Source organism: Cydia splendana, chromosome 26 (assembly GCF_910591565.1).
Source record: "Cydia splendana chromosome 26, ilCydSple1.2, whole genome shotgun sequence".
In the NCBI taxonomy this organism is placed as follows: domain Eukaryota; kingdom Metazoa; phylum Arthropoda; class Insecta; order Lepidoptera; family Tortricidae; genus Cydia; species Cydia splendana.
The window spans coordinates 6,211,195-6,229,039 of NC_085985.1; the positions used below are offsets into that span (position 1 = coordinate 6,211,195).

The 17,845-nt window shown below is 37.5% G+C and overlaps 1 protein-coding gene across 1 annotated transcript in view; it reads right to left on the minus strand.

Moving 5' to 3' along the window:
- Nucleotides 1-9,309: 9,309 nt before the first annotated feature.
- The window catches only part of LOC134803234 (zinc finger protein 721-like), a 52,524-nt gene continuing 43,988 nt past the window's right edge, over nt 9,310-17,845 (minus strand). Inside the window, exons 8-9 of the mRNA XM_063775926.1 lie at nt 12,996-13,067; nt 9,310-12,743 (exon numbers count right to left, since the gene is read on the minus strand). Coding sequence (XP_063631996.1) covers nt 9,538-12,743; nt 12,996-13,067 — 3,278 coding nt within the window. The 3' untranslated portion in view covers nt 9,310-9,537. The remainder of the gene's footprint in view (nt 12,744-12,995; nt 13,068-17,845) is intronic.

The following is a 17,845-nucleotide window of genomic DNA, read 5'->3' on the forward strand; positions in this document are numbered from 1 at the left end:
GATAAACAAAAACATTTACTTAAAAAATTACAAGGTCGAAATGTCACGGAACTTGTGAGAGTAATATGTGAAAAATTTCTTTTATGACAAAAAAAATCTGGACACAATTTAAGAATCACCCAATTGCGTCGAGGAATCATCTGTATTTTTGCTTGTTTCATTACCTCCTCGCTTCTTTTTTGTCCTTTGTATTCTGTAGCAATTTGTTAGATCTGAAAATAAAGATAACTTGCGTCGTCACGGATGTCGATTTATAGGTTTTAGGGAGTGCAGAATTCGAAAACGATGATCATTTTATAATCCAAGATGGCGGCTACGTATTTTGTCATAAAAGTGGAATCCAAAATAGTCATCATTTTCGAAATCTGAGCCCCCTAAAACCTATAAAACGATATCCATGACGACTTTTATGACATAGTGCATTGCCGCCATTTTGAAATTGAAAATGTTATAATTTTCGAAATCTGCGCCCCCTAAAACCTATAGAACGACATCCATGACGACTTTTATGACATAGTGCATGGCCGCCATCTTGGAATCCAAAATAGTCATCATTTTCGAAATCTGCGCCCCCTAAAACCTATAAAACGATATCCATGACGACTTTTATGACATAGTGCATTGCCGCCATTTTTAAATTGAAAATGTTATCATTTTCTAAATCTGCGCCCCCCAAAACCTATAAAACGACACCCATGACGACTTTTATGACATAGTGCATGGCCGCCATCTTGGAATCCAAAATGGTCATCATTTTCGAAATCTGTGCCCCCTAAAACCTATAAAACGACACCCATGACGACTTTTATGGCATAGTGCATGGCCGCCATTTTGGATTCCAAAATGGTCATCATTTTCAAAATTGGGGCCCCCTAAAACGTATAAAACGACATCCATGACGACTTTTATGATACAGTGCATGGCCGCCATTTCGGATTCCAAAATGGTCATTATTTTCGAAATCGGCACTCCCTAAAACCTATATATCGACACCCATCTCGACTTTTATGACAAAGTGTTTTGCTACCATCTGCATGCAAGACATTTCTATTATTTTTACGTACAAAAATGGCCCCCTGTCAACTTTCAATCGAGATTTAATCGATAATTTATTCGATTAATATTCAGATTAATTCAATTTCAATCTATGTTAGGTCGACTAAACTAATCGCGATTAAAATTTGAGAATTAACTTTTTTGATTCCATTAATTAGTCGAATAAACAGTTAATCGATTAATGCCCATCTCTGACCACGGCATTTTTACACTTTGAGAATATCTGAAAACAAATCAACACAAGGAGCCATTTTGCAAATCCAGTAACATACCAGTAACTTTGTTATTACTTTTGACAGCGCGTGTCATGTGTCAACACAGAGTCGACACAAAGTCGAAACATTGCAACTACTTTGTGACTGCAATATTTCTCAGCCTTAAACCATATTTATACATCATAATTAACAAGTTTCGTAGTATGTAAAGCGTTATTTCTGTTATTTAAGTATAGTATACGCATCGAAGTACTAAAAATGCTTCAAATAATATAGTTATGAACACAGGCACTGAGAAGTAAACAATTTAATTTCCGGCTAAACTAAAACAATGTGGTGGCGCGTTGATTATATTACACTTAGTTTATCAAATCACTCGAGCAGTTTAATTCCCCATAATAATTTAAGTCCTATTGTAATATAAATGCAAACAATATATAATTACGTCTTGTAATCCGTTTTAGAGATGGCGTATTAATGTCACTTATTTTTATTTAAGTATTTTTCTATCTGACAGTTTCCATTTGACAGGAACAAAATGAACGAATGAACGAATGATTTTGGCATAAAGTAGTCGCAAACCCGAAACAATGTGTGCACACGGCGACCACACTTTATGTCACTTTGTGTCATGTGTCGACCCTTCCCCATTTCTGGTAACTGTGTCGACACGGCGACGACTCTGCGACTGGAATTGTGACCGAAACAGACGGTGTCGACACAAGATGTGTCAACACCGCGTCGTAACGGCGACTGGAAATGGTTGTATGGGAGAGAATACGCAAGGAACGACGTTCACGAATAGGGAGCCAGTTAAGTTTTTTGCGATAAGCGGAGATCTGGGCCGTGTTGCATAATAAACTACAACTAATATTATAAGCGGAACTCCTTTTCTAATAAGTGAAAATGGAAAAGGAGTTCCGCTTGTAATATTACTTGTAGTTTATTATGCAACACGGCCATGGTCGTATTTTCGTAGTCCAAAGACAAACCGGATGCAGTTGTTGAGTAACCGATCGAACTTGGTTAGGTAAGCTTGGGTGAGATTGCTATAACACACATCAGCATAATCCAGGATGGGTAGAACGAGGGCTTGGACTAGAAGAGTCTAGATGTACCTTTATTGAATTATATTTGAGTGATATAAAGTTAGAAGTAACTGTGAGATCCTCGTATTTCAGCCCGTACAAGATTAGAACATTGAGCTTTATTGCTTAATATAAAAGTCCAGTTTTAAATAATTGACCTGATTAGGGGTCATCCATTAATTACGTCACACGTTTAGGGGGAGGGAGGGGTCAAGAAAATGTGACATGTTGTGACATGGGGGAGGGGGAGTCACAAACATTGTGACGTCACTTTAACTTCATCAGTAACCGAAATTAATTTATATTTTTTTATTCGCTGTACAGTTAAATAATGAGTTTATGGAAGTAATTTTCGTTCCTAATTGGTTTTGTGTTATAAAATTACTAATATTTCTTTTACCAAAAATATTTTTTCATTAAAAAGAATAATGCCGAGTTACTATTACTGATTTCGTTGCAAACAAAATTGCCTAAAATGTGACGTCACACCAGGTGGGGAGGGATTTGCAAAATGTGACCAAGTGTGACAAAGAGGGGGGAGGGGTCAAAAAACCTAGAAATTCGTGTGACGTAATTAATGGATGATCCCTTATGATATATATAGATATGATATGATATGATAGATATGACTAAAGTTCTTTGGTGAATAACATTGTCCGTGACACATGACGTCAGCGTTACGTTACGCGTTACGCCGAATCGAGTTTATCATTTTTTCCTCACCTCAAAAAGTGCTCAGCGCCGCTAAAGAAGTTTTCACTTCAAAAAACCTGCCAAGAGCGTGTAGGGCCATGCTTGGGATTTTGCTCACTCATTTTATTCATCCACACCGCAGTTAACTTTTGTAGAGCAACAATGTGCAACATGGTAGGTAACTTATTACTCGGTCATTTTGCTGACCTCTAGCCCACTAGTCTAGTAGGAAGGAGTTTCCATTTCAGAGACAACGCTACAAATCAAATTACCTACCTACTTAATTCAGAAATTTACATACATACATACATCATTCATCATTTCAGCCTATATACTTCCCACTGCTGGGCACAGGCCTCCTCTCATGCGCGAGAGGGCTTGGGCTATAGTCCCCACGCTAGCCCAATGCGGATTGGGGACTTCACATACACCTTTGAAAGTCTTCGCAGATGTATGCAGGTTTCCTCACGATGTTTTCCTTCACCGAAAAGCTAGTGGTAAATATCAAATGATATTTCGTACATAAGTTCCGAAAAACTCATTGGTACGAGCCAGGATTTGAACCCGCGACCTCCGGATTGAAAGTCGGACGTCATATCCACTCGGCTACCACCGCTTATATACATACACATACATATAATCACGCCTATTTCCCGGTTCCCGGAGGGGTAGGCAGAGACCACGGATTTCCACTTGCTACGATCCTGACATACCTCTTTCGCTTCCTTCACATTCATAACACATACACGCTCGCCGGTTTAGGGGTTTAGGGTTCAGAAATTTTTGATTAAATAATTTATAAGAAAGCGTTTATAAGAAATTTCTCTTCAAGAGATTAGCGCTTAGTAACGGGTATCAGAAAATCGAAAAGAGAACTGTTTACCTGTATTAAAAAGCCAAAATGAAAGGGTCTTAGGACTCTTAGGTAGCAACGGCTTTGGTAAGCAAAGTCTAAAGAAACACCCCTTTCCTAACCCTCGAAGAGGATACCAGACCGCGTTGATGGAAGCCTTCATTTATGCGTGTTCCGACGCGTAGCTACTTTTTAGGGTTCCGTACCCAAAGGGTAAAACGGGACCCTATTACTAAGACTCCGCTGTCCGTCCGTCTGTCTGTCACCAGGCTGTATCTCACGAACCGTGATAGCTAGACAGTTGAAATTTTCACAGATGATGTATTTCTGTTGCCGCTATAACAACAAATACTATAACTACTAATACTAACTAAAACAGAATAAAATAAAGATTTAAGTGGTGCTCCCATACAACAAACGTGATTTTTGACCGAAGTTAAGCAACGTCGGGCGGGGTCAGTACTTGGATGGGTGACCGTTTTTATAAATAATGGTACGGAACCCTTCGTTTGCGAGTCCGACTCGCACTTGGCCGGTTTTATTAATATAATTAAATATTAATAGGGCCCATTTTTTTATATGAAAATTCATTTAATAATCCCTTAATTGATCCAAATAATTAACGGTGACAATAAACAAAAGCCCATTCATTACAATGACCTTCCGAGTTAAATTATGAAGAAATTTAATTTGTTAACGCAGATGGTAATATAAATAGGCGAATTTCACCGCCGCGTCAGTCTTAGGCTACCGTCGAGAAGATACTTACATCATGTTCATCAAAACGGTTAGTGACTGATAATTATAATAATTATTAACCAGATTTATATTTATACATAGGCTATTTTGTGTCCCACTGCTCTCTCCTTTTTGGTCTGCTTCTGCCCCGGCTATATACCTGCAGTAACCAATTTGGCTCACCGACCGGATGCATTCGGTAGACTTATCAGGCTGCCACAGACTAAATAGTAGATTGTTAACCAAGGGGTGACCAGCATTTATATTTAAGAGCGCTATTACATTTCGGCGTTGAGCGAGTTTAGGTATTTTACGCGCTGCGGCAGGCCGTGCGAGCTCAGTATGCCGATCCCTTCTACCACACTCGCACTACAATGATGGATTAAACATTCTTGATCCTTCGCGAAGCATATTGAAATCAACCATAACAACACTAACTGTACTTAACTTTTAAAGTTCTAAAACTGTTATTTGGTAAGTACGAAAATACTAAATGCAGTGCAAATGTACATAGGGGCTGTTCATAAATTACGTCATCTATTTTTGACGATTTTTGACCCCCCCCCCCACCCCTCAAATCATCCAAAAATCAAGCTTCGGATGAATCTGTTTCCTCCTACGTCATGTTACCATCATCCGATGTCCAGACCCCCCCCCCCCCCCCCCACTCCTCCCATTTGAAACGACGTAATTTATGAATAGCCCCATACTCGTACTTATGAAGGTATATTACTCGAAAGAAATTATAGGTACCTACTCGCTTATTTACATGTTTCGTCATTGCATTTGGTAGTTTTGGTACCTATAGGTTGTAAAGTTTGTATCAACGAGGGTTTAAAAACGAACTGGTACTGAGGATCTGATGATGATTAAGGTGGTCACGGATACCAATCAACCATGTAGTAACATGATTAGGCTCGTTTGATTCGTCTCAACAAGATATTTGACACTGAAGATACACAGGGTCTGATGATGGAGCTGGAAGGTGGCCACGGGTACCAGTCTATCATGTAACTAAACAACTTCGTGTTTGGGCTCGTTTGATTCGTCTCAACAAGATCTTTGGCACAAGATAATACTCAGGGTCTTACATGGTAGACTGGTACCCGTGGCCACAGTCCAGCTCCATCATCAGACCCTGAGTACTAACTTGTGTCAAAGATCTTGTTGCGACGAATCGAACGAAGCCAAACACGAAGTGGTTTAGTTGCATGGTTGATTGGTACCGGTCACCACCTTCCGGATCCATCATCAGACCCTCAGTACTACCTTGTGTCAAAGATCTTGTTGCGACAAATCAAACGAGCCCAAACACGAAGTGGTTCAGTTACATGGTAGACTGGTACCCGTGGCCACCTTCCAGCTCCATCATCAGATCCTGAGTACTATCTTGCGTCCAAGGTCTTGTTGAGACGAATCAAACGAGCCTAAACACGAAGTGGTTTAGTTGCATGGTTGATTGGTACCGGTGACCACCTTCCGGCTCCAACATCAGACCCTGAGTACTATCTTGTGTCAAAGATCTTATAGAAACGAATAAAACGAGCCTAAACACGAAGTGGTTTAGTGGCATGGTTGATTGGTACCGGTGACCACCTGCCGGCTCCATCATCAGACCCTGAGTACTATCTTGTGTCAAAGATCTTGTTGAGACGAATCAAACGAGCCTAAACACGAAGTGGTTTAGTTGCATGGTTGATTGGTACCGGTGACCACCTTCCGGCTCCATCATCAGACCCAGAGTATTATCTTGTGCCAAAGATCTTGTTGGGACGAATCAAACGAGCCCAAACACGAAGTGGTTTAGTTGCATGGTTGATTGGTACCGGTGACCACCTTCCGGCTCCATCATCAGACCCTGAGTACTATCTTAAGTCAAAGATCTTGTTGAGACGAATAAAACGAGCCTAAACACGAAGTGGTTTAGTTGCATTGTTGATTGGTACTGGTGACCACCTTCCGGCTCCATCATCAGACCCTGAGTACTATCTTAAGTCAAAGATCTTGTTGAGCCGAATCAAACGAGCCCAAACACGAAGTGGTTTAGTTGCATGGTTGATTGGTACCGGTGACCACCTTCCGGCTCCATCATCAGACCCTGAGTACTATCTTGTGTCAAAGATCTTGTTGAGATGAATAAAACGAGCCTAAACACGAAGTGGTTTAGTTGCATGGTTGATTGGTACCGGTGACCACCTTCCGGCTCCATCATCAGACCCTGAGTACTATCTTGAGTCAAATAAATACATATAGAATGTCAGGTCGTTTCAAATATTTTTAATCCTGTCCGGTAGTTTATTAAACTGTACCATTATAAATTATAATACTATAAAAACAGTGCTAGGATCAAAGTCTCTCGTTGCGGTTTACACGCACACAGTATAGCGTTTTACACGGCGCCCGCCGCACACAATGATAAAAAACCTCGTCGTCGCCGTTGAAAATGTGCGGAGCCGACCGACACACGTCCTGCCTCTACAAGCTCTGCCGCGGCACTGAGCTGGCGCAGCGCGCGTCATCGGTAATATAGAGTAGTTTTCAAAAAATTGCCAAAAAATTATAGTAGAATTTCATAAACACTAATGTATACCAACAGCATAAGCAAACGTTGCAGATTGCTTGAGTATGAAAATGACTTCGATATTAAGTAGATTTTCGTAGGAATTGACACTTGTTTCGGAGAGAAAATCGAGTTCGTTTTACTTTGATTTTCTCTTTCTCAAAGGTATGTAGGAAAAATATAGTTTGATATGCCTAAAGTACAGGGTATTAGTAACACAAAATAGCCAGGTTTAGCAGAGTAAAATTCTCAACATTTCCAAATAAGAGCTCGCCATTCAGTGCTTCACGGGGTTTTTCGGAAACGACCATCAGAAAAAAAATCATTACTAATTTAATAAGTCCTTTTTCTAATATTTACAACGATATTTATAAAGATAAGAAGACGCTTTTACTGGAACAAGTACTCATTGTTTCTAATAATGAGCGCAAAGTCCTGAATTTCGTCGACTAGTATCATCAATTTTGCATTATTTCGACTTTTCTTGTAAGAGCGCTCTTAAAAAAAGTCATATTTATTTTACATCATTTGTCTACTCAACCACGACTGAAGCTCTCTACTCGTATATCTATAAAACACCATAGTAACTATTCTACCTATTTGTTTTCTTTACCAAAAGTTGCTCTTGTGCGTCATCATTGCCGTCATCGTCGCCGTGGCCGAGGGACAGCGCTCTAGGGGTATATGCGGTGTGGATATATCCTGCGTACCTAACTCTTCTTATGCTGAGGATTATTATAAGTAAAAAAGGAAGATATAATCATATCATAGACAATGTGTAACTAAAATAATCGTTACCCAAACATTCAACGTAATGCATTTAATATTACTGTTTTATTTAACCTTTTGGACGCCAATGACCGATATATCCGCACCGCAGGTTCAACGCCAATGACTGATACATCGGTCACAGACCACACAGCAACATAGTCCTACGTGCATAGGCATAAAGTTCAATTTCAGTTTTGACACTTCGGTGACGTGGCGTCCGCGTTACAGCTTTTGTGTTTTACACGGCGTCGAAAAGGTTAAATTAGGATTTATTCTAAATTTGGTAATGGAATAAAGTTAATAATAATTGAATAAGTAGTTTATTAATCTCTATGGACTTGAAAGCGGTGTTACCCATAGCATCAAGTAACAGCATATAATATTAAACACGGGAAGGATTTCGGATTTTGAAAAAAAAGTGCTCAGATCACATAAACAGTGTGTAACAATCACAGTGGGGTTCCGTTTAAGGGCATATTAGATTTTTCTTTTCGTCCAGGTCAAGTAGGTATTAGCAAGTATTAGTTAACTAATCCTCCATACAAAGGCCAAAAAATTTACAGAGCACGATACCGAGTATTTAAACGGATCCACACTATTTTTGTTACAACCGGACAACCTTTTCCTCTATATAAAAAACCTTTCAATGGGCGTCTCTTTAAGACGGATAACCAAGAAAAAGACTTCCAGATCTGCTAGCCCATTCATTTGACAATCTCTGACCAAAAAAACCTACCAAACAATAAAGCCCTTTATAAGGGCTACCCTAACAATTTAGTCGGATTTAGTGCTTTTTAGGGTTCCGTACCCAAAGGGTATAAAACGGGACCCTATTACTAAGACTGATGTCCGTCCGTCTGTCAACCAGGCTGTATCTCACGAACCGTGATAGCTAGACAGTTGAAATTTTCACAGATGATGTATTTCTGTTGCCGCTATAACAACAAATACTAAAAACAGAATAAAATAAAGATTTAAGTGGGGCTCCCATACAACAAACGTGATTTTTGACCGAAGTTAAGCAACGTCGGGCGGGGTCAGTACTTGGATGGGTGACCGTTTTTTTGCCTTTTTTGCATTATGGTACGGAACCCTTCGTGCGCGAGTCCGACTCGCACTTGCCCGGTTTTATTATTATAAAACTTTCCCTTATTATTTTAGTAAACTTTTGTAAGTGGCCAGTAGGTACTGATTGATATTTATACATATGAAACCTCCCTCATTCATAGACTAATACAAACCATCCTCGCACAGCTTTAGTGAAAACGTACCCTAATGATTAAGCGATATGGATGTGGAAGTGAAAATAAAATTAAACTGCCCGATGTAATATAATTCGTATTATTTTATAATCCTACTATTAATTAGGATAAGATAATGTAGTTATCTGAAACTTTCTAGTGGAAGCGCTCTATGGTACCTAAATAGGTAGGGCAATTCATGGAAAACCCCTACAGAGACATGCCATATATAGTAAATCAGATCCATAAGTTTCACATAAATACAGTTTCAGGAACTTTATCAAATTACGAAATAAGAAATGATTAATAAGTTTAATAACATTCAGGTTTTCTCATAATTAGTAGCTTGCTCCTTGTGAACTTTTATAAGATGTCTCCTGACACCAGAACATTCAACGAATTTTTTACCACAAATCTTACAAGTATACGGGCGTTTTCCAGTATGATATCGATAATGGATATTCAACGCAGATACCATAGAGAACGCCTTTTTGCATATATCGCAAGAATACGGCTTTTCGCCTGTATGAACACATCGGATATGCATAGCTAAAGCAGATTTATGTCTAAACTGTTTATCGCATACTAGACAAGAATGTTGTTTGAGTTCCTGGTGAACCAGCATATGTTGTCCCATAATTGATTTTGTTCTGAATCGCTTATGACATACATCACATGAATAGGCCTTCTCTCCTGTATGAATTGACATATGCTCTTTTAATGATTCCTTCAGTAGAAATGTTTTATCACATAATTCGCAGGAGTGACGACATACTCCCAAGTGTGTCTTCATATGATACATGAACGACCTATATGATTTGTAAGACTTACCACATTTTTCGCAACAGAATAATCCTCCAGCAGCAGTAGTAGTTGAAGTCGAGTTTTCCACCGTGTGAGTTTTCATATGAGTCTGTAAGCTACTTCCAGTTGCAAACTGTTTATTGCAAACTTTACAGGTGTAAGGTTTCTCACCTGTATGAGTACGGGTGTGAATTTTTAAATAGTATTTATATTTAAACCCTTTTTTACAGATTTCGCAAGGGAACGTCACCTCATTATTGTGAAATTTACGATGTCTGTTCAAGGCATCTTTGCGTGCATACTGTTTTTGACATATTTCACAAGAAAAAGACTTTTGTTTAAAATGCACAGGCATGTGGTTAATCAGCACTGATTTTGTCGTGAAGCTTTTTTTACATACATCGCATGAGTATAGCTTTTCCGCAGTGTGAATTCTACGATGACAATATAAGCTTGTCTGGTGTGCAAACTGTTTATTGCATGTCTCACAGGTGTAAGGTTTCTCACCAGAATGAGAGAGGGTATGAATTTTTAAATAGTATTTATCTTTAAACCCTTTTTTACAGATTTCGCAAGAGAACGTTATCTCATCATTGTGAACTTTATGATGTTTGTTCAAGCCACCTTTGCGTGCAAACTGTTTTTGACATATTTCACAAGAAAAAGACTTTTGTTTAAAATGCACAAGCATGTGGTTAATCAGCACTGATTTTGTCGTGAAGCTTTTTTTACATACATCGCATGAGTATAGGTTTTCCGCAGTGTGAATTTTACGATGACAATATAAGCTTTTCTTGTGTGCAAACTGTTTATTGCATGTGTCACAGGTGTAAGGTTTCTTATCTGTATGAGTGAGGGTATGAATTTTTAAATAGTATTTCTCTTTAAACCTTTTTTTACAGATTTCGCAAGAGAACGTCTCCTCATTAGTGTGAACTTTATGGTGTCTGTTCAAGGCATCTTTGCGTGCAAACTGTTGTTGGCATATTTCACAAGAAAAAGACTTAAAATGCAAAGTCATGTGGTTAATCAGCACTGATTTTGTCGTGAAGCTTTTTTTACATACATCGCATGAGTATAGCTTTTCCCCAGTGTGAATTTTACGATGACAATATAAGCTGTTCTTGCGTGCAAACTGTTTATTGCATGTGTCACAGGTGTAAGGTTTCTTATCTGTATGAGTGAGGGTATGAATTTTTAAATAGTATTTCTCTTTAAACCTTTTTTTACAGATTTCGCAAGAGAACGTCTCCTCATTAGTGTGAACTTTATGATGTCTGTTCAAGGCATCTTTGCGTGCAAACTGTTTTTGGCATATTTCACAAGAAAAAGACTTAAAATGCAAAGTCATGTGGTTAATCAGCACTGATTTTGTCGTGAAGCTTTTTTTACATACATCGCATGAGTATAGCTTTTCCCCAGTGTGAATTTTACGATGACAATATAAGCTATACTTATGTGCAAACTGTTTATTGCATGTCTCACAGGTGTAAGGTTTCTTACCAGTATGGGTGAGGGTATGAATTTTTAAATAGTATTTATCTTTAAACCCTTTTTTACAGATTTCGCAAGAGAACGTCATCTCATCATTGTGAATTTTACGATGTTTGTCCAAGGCACCTTTCCATGCAAACTGTCTTTGGCATATTTCACAAGAAAAAGAATTTTGTCTAAAATGCAAGAGCATGTGAGAAATCAGCCCCGATTTTCGTGTAAAACCCTTTTTACATATATCGCAGAAAAATCGTTTATTTGCCTCTGTGCAGGTGTGGTTTTTTAAAGAACATTTGTCTTTAAAAGTCATTTTACATACTTTACAAAAAAAATCTGTTCCGTTAAAGTGAATTTTAAAATGCCGTGTAAAATTTGTTTTATAGGAAAACTTTTTTTGGCATATTTCACAAGCGTATTGTTTCTCTCCAGTGTGTACAGGCATATGACATTTTAATTCAAAATTATGTTTGAATACTTCTTTACAGACTTCACACGAGACACCTTCTGTGTGCAATATAACACGAGTGTTACGTTTCAGTGCAAACGGTTTTGGGTCGACTTCAGTCGAGTAAGGTCCTTCACTGGCGTGTGTAAGCTTATGGCATAACAAGACAGATTTGTGTAAGAATCCCTGATTGCATAAGTCGCAGAAATATCGATTCTCCGTATGGCACGTGTGACTGTCTAATTTACTTTTCTGTGAAAATGTTTTCATGCATATTTTACAGCTGGACGGTTTATCTGCCTTGTGTCTAACCATATGTCGTATCAACGCAGATTTATGAAAGAATTTCTGTTTGCATATCTTACAATCGTAACGTTCTCCCATGTGCACACGTAAAATATGTTGTTCTAAAATATTCTTTTTTATGAATAGTTTTTTACATATATCACAGGAGTAATGTGTGTCTCCATCGTGAAGACGCATATGTATTTGTAAGTTCTTTTTATACGTGAAAAGTCTTTCGCATACAGGACAGAAGCATCTTTTTTTCTCCATACCCTTATGGATAGAAGAAGGATCAATATGATATGTTAACTCTAAGCTACGCTCGATGTGTGTCGTGAGTGCGAGGTCACAAGTTTCATGATCAGTTTCGGTTGTGCGCGAAGCGATGTCGCTGCGGAGGCGCTCGAGCCTCACGGAGCAAGCCATTGCCAATTGTTCCCGGACACGAGAAGCACACCGCTCCGGTATCGCTCCCGCGACAGCGGCGCCTTCCTGTGACACTAAAAAGAAAAGCATACCTGTTTATATCACAGAACAACTAATTAATAGTATTTCATTCCGGCTCTAACCCCGCTCCGAATGGAATTACCTCACACCGTGGATGACATGTGTAAATTTATTATTTCCGCTTCCTAAAAGTTGTCTGGAAGAGGTCGCTTTATAATGACAATACCGCTTGTTGTTTATCTTGGCTTGTGTTACTGTTTTGTTCTAATGAAGTGTGCAAAGAGTATTTGTATGATTTTACATACCTGACATTATCTGTCCATCGCTGAAAGTGTCATCGGGCGACATCTGCAGCGCCGAGTTGCATGAGTCTTCATCTAACGTAAAAATTTAATTGATTACCTTCATGGGTAGAAGTCTTAGAATAGTTTAAGTATAGATAAGTACTACATATTATTATTGGGGGTGATGTGGGCGGTGTGGGTCTTTGAGTGCCACTTCGATCAAGCAGTGACCTATTGTGACGGCCCTTTAAAGTTCATTACTAATGCCCCTTGAATCCAGGAAATTCCAGGTTCTTTGGGCCGTAATGCTCTGTACCTCATATGGTTGCAATACATGCCGCTCTAAGCTTTGGCTCCCATTTCGTGATACAAATTTAGCTCAGCTCCTAAGTTCGTGAATTCGTGTCCCCTGTTTCGGAATAAAATTTCTTAGAGTAACTGGTGATAATTTGCTGATAATCATTTTAAATATTTCACGGTCTTACCTACTTACGAGTAATTGTAAGGTCAAATTAAAAAAATATTTAAAAAAATAAATAAATTGAGAGCTATAGATGGTCAAGCAAATCTTGTCAGTAAAAAAAGGCGCGAAATTCAAATTTTCTATGGGACGATATCCCTTCGCGCCTACATTTTTCAAAATTGCCGCCTTTTTCTACTGACAAGATCTGCTTGACCAAGTTTAGCTTAAAGTTTTTTGTACTCGTCGACTTTAATGGTTGAATTAAGACTTTGTAAACCATATGGGTACTTGATTAAAAGCCGAATTATATAAACAAAAATATAAAAAAAATATTTACAAAAAAAATTAACTATATTATACGTTAAATATAAACATACACAAAAATAAATCAAATAAATTCAATTATAAATAATATGTGCTAGTAGTTAATATGAGAATATACGTTAATTAAAATAAAATTGTGATAGTAGTTAATATGGAGTATACCTTAAAAATTTTAACTCTGGTCGCATTCAAACTCGTTTTATGAGAATTCTAGTGAAAAAAACATATACCGAATTTCGCTCATACGAAACTTCATGAAATACATTAATTGTTTACTATTTTTTTTTAACTATCTTCGTTGTTATATTTAAAAACAAGCACTGAAAATGTATCTAGAAAATCCTTGATTCGTTAGTGGCACGAAATAGGAGACACACGTAAAAAAAAATGACCGCTATTTCGTGAGTCGATTTATTGCAATTTTAAGGTATTTCTATGCATATATTCAATCTTTTTTCTTATCAAATCAATTACTAAGGAACCCACAGAAACACTCCCAAAAACTTTCATTCGAATGGGTTTAGCTTTTCCTTCCTATAAGCTTAAGAAGTGAGAGCGCGCACCTTACGCCTAAAAAAAGGGTGCCCCTTAATACGCCTAACATTAATTGTCATAATATGAATTCGCATAACAGATTTGGCATAACATAATTGTGCATAACATTGAACAGGCATAATATTAAAAAAGCATAACACTTATAGCGCATAATAATGAATCCGCATAATTTAAATATGCATACTATTATTAACTATAACTTTATTTGGCACAAAATGAATTAGCATAATTTAATAAAGCAAGAGAATTAGATGGATCAGGGCAAAACCAACTCGGTTAGGTTGGGGTATCTGTTTGCTGTAAAACATTATAAAGGCGTAGGTAGTAAGTGCGTGTTCTTCATTTTTAGGGTTCCGTACCCAAAGGGTAAAACGGGACCCTATTACTAAGACTTCGCTGTCCGTCTGTCACCAGGCTGTATCTCACGAACCGTGATAGCTAGACAGTTGAAATTTTCACAGATGATGTATTTCTGTTGCCGCTATAACAACAAATACTAAAAACAGAATAAAATAAAGATTTAAAAGGGGCTCCCGCTCCCATACAACAAACGTGATTTTTGACCAAAGTTAAGCAACGTCGGGAGTGGTCAGTACTTGGATGGGTGACCGTTTTTTTTTTTGCTTTTTTTTCGTTTTTTTTTATTACTTATTTTGATTTATTTACATCGATACAGCTTGAATAAAGAATAACGTTCGTAAGCGACATCAGTAGGAAAGTAGTCGATTCAGCAACTATAGGCCTTTTGGATTAGAAAGGAAACGTTCCGAATAAACGACCGTTTTTTAGGGTTCCGTACCCAAAGGGTAAAACGGGACCCTATTACTAAGACTTCGCTGTCCGTCCGTCCGTCCGTCTGTCTGTCACCAGGCTGTATCTCACGAACCGTGATAGCTAGACAGTTGAAATTTTCACAGATGATGTATTTCTGTTGCCGCTATAACAACAAATACTAAAAACAGAATAAAATGAAGATTTAAGTGGGGCTCCCAAACAAGGGGCCGGTATATGAGGTTTTCGATTTAGATCTCACTTTGTAACCATAATTCGTTCAATAAATGTTTAATAATTGCATTAAATTACACGTAAATTTGTTCACGAAGAAACCGAGTACCGACTCTTCATGCCATTATATTTTTAATTTGCTGTTATTCTCTACAATTACAGTCGAATTTAAGTATTATGTTCCTTCAAAACTCGCTTAAAATGAAAAAAGACTCATCTTTAGTTATGTATACCTATGTATCAAATGTTTTATAAATTACCTATAAAAAGCAATGTTTTATTTCGATTAGGTCTACATTTTGTGCATATTGCATATCTGAAGTATTTTCGTACTCAACTTGTAACTTTCGTTGAAACTAAATAAAATAATTATTCCAAATGTACAGTCGCCTGCAATTTATGTTACACAACGAAGGCCGCAAAAATATCTGACACGATCTTATTTGTAGAACCATAAGACCATGGGCCTATTGCATAACAAACTACAACTAATATTACAAGCGGAACTCCTTATTTAATAAGTAAAATTAGAAAAGGAGTTCCGCTTGTAATATTAGTTGTAGTTTGTTATGCAATCGGCCCCTGGTCACATATTTTTGCGGCCTTCGAAGAGTAGGTACCGTCATTATCACCAACTTTGCCCGCTTTTTTTTTAAAACGAATTTCTCAAAAAACTTCACAATTCACATCTAATGACTTTTTTTGCTCAGCACGTCCATTGTGATCAAACGCATCAGTTTATTTGAAAAAAAAAAATATTTTTTATCGTGTTTTTACCCATTTTTTTGCGTTTTAGAGGGCGGGCAAAGATATCCGGGGTTTTTGCCAACATTGCCCACGTCAATTTGGTATTCAAATACAGCTCGTATGATGATGATGTCTAAGGATCACTAAAAGGTTTTGGGCAATCCTACCATTCCCTATTAATAACTTAGCACATAAGTGTAAAAACTTTTAAATAAATTTGCTGGGCAATGTTGCCTACCCGTTTTTGCCCATTTCCAAATAAGGCTCGCCTAAGCATTTTACAAAGGCTAGGGTTGTCACTTTTGAGAAAATCTGTTACAATAGTTTAATAATATGATTTTTGTTGTGTTTTTCATTCGTTAACGGGATAAAACATCTAAATAAAGGATAATAAGACAAATAAATACAGTATATATTTATAAACTTATTTTAGTGTACAAACATAACCTTCTTTTACTTGCGAAGTTGGATAAATTAGATGAAAGTGACAACCCTAATCCGTTTTTGGTGGTGGGCAATGTTGGTATGGATGCCAAATTACCGGATTACTTTGCCCACCGCTAAAACTTTTGTGTATTTAGGCCTTTTTAGTTTAAATCTCAATAGACATAATCTATGCTTCATGTGTTATAACTCAAACCCGGAAATATTTGTCAAAGGGTTCTCAATTTTTTCTACTTGCATTCATTATTTATAAATTTTTTGCCCGCCGAAATATACCCTATATTAGGCAACTCGCTCAAACTCAAAATTCCCAAGTCAAGTTATGCACAAGTTTGGTATATAGTTTTGTCAGAAATATAACCTATTTTCTACTAAAAATAGCAGGGTGGCCATAACTATTATAATTTTTTCTACATTAACGAATTTGTTTAAAATTGTCGTTTTGGGCAAAGTTTCCCTGGAGGCAAAGTTGGCGCTAATGACGTAACATATTATTGCAGGTGACTGTACATAAATGTTTCGGTGATTTTGAGATTATTTTCCAGGTTAGTTTACTAACAATCAAGTTATGCAGATACCGATTTCGTGAACGTATAAGTAGTTTAGTACCGCTATTGTTTAGCGATACCGATTATTTTTGAAGGTGAAACTGTACCGGTTGAAATATAAAGATATTAAAATTACAGCAGGGACAACCATTTTTTATAGGTGTACCTAAACCATCATTGGCCGAGCGTTAGCAAAGGTCTCCGTTTCAGCTTGGGCAAAAATGCTTTTGTATGTTCTCCTTTGCAGATCACATTTCTCAACTGATTCTCGTGAAAATTTGTAAGCAGGTTCGATAGAACTATTCTGTTTCGCTTTATCTGCCAAAATGGAATTGCCACCCTGCTGAAACTTTATTTATTTAAATTCCTATTGAATGGATTTTGCACCTTATGAAAAACCGTATAGAGTAGTAAATAACATTTTACATCTGACTTAATGACATCTTGTTTTATTCGCTTTAATTGTACAAAACGCGTATCTCGACAAAGCAATATTAGGTAATAAAACAGTCAACAATCAAATGAATTAAATAGGTACGTCACGTGTGACATGAACAGACAAGGAAAGCAAGATTAAATGCATTGTTTCTCTTTCATCTTTCAATGGAACGCTTTTACCCTCAAAGGAGGCTAGTGGTCAATACTAAACTAAAAGTCCAATCTTAAAAAAACGTGATGGGTCACTGACCTGTCCCAGTAAAGTGAGGTAGTGTGCGTGAAGTGCGCTTGTGTGTGAAATGGGGTAAATTGACAGAATCTGAAATTTTACCCACCGCTACCGTCGC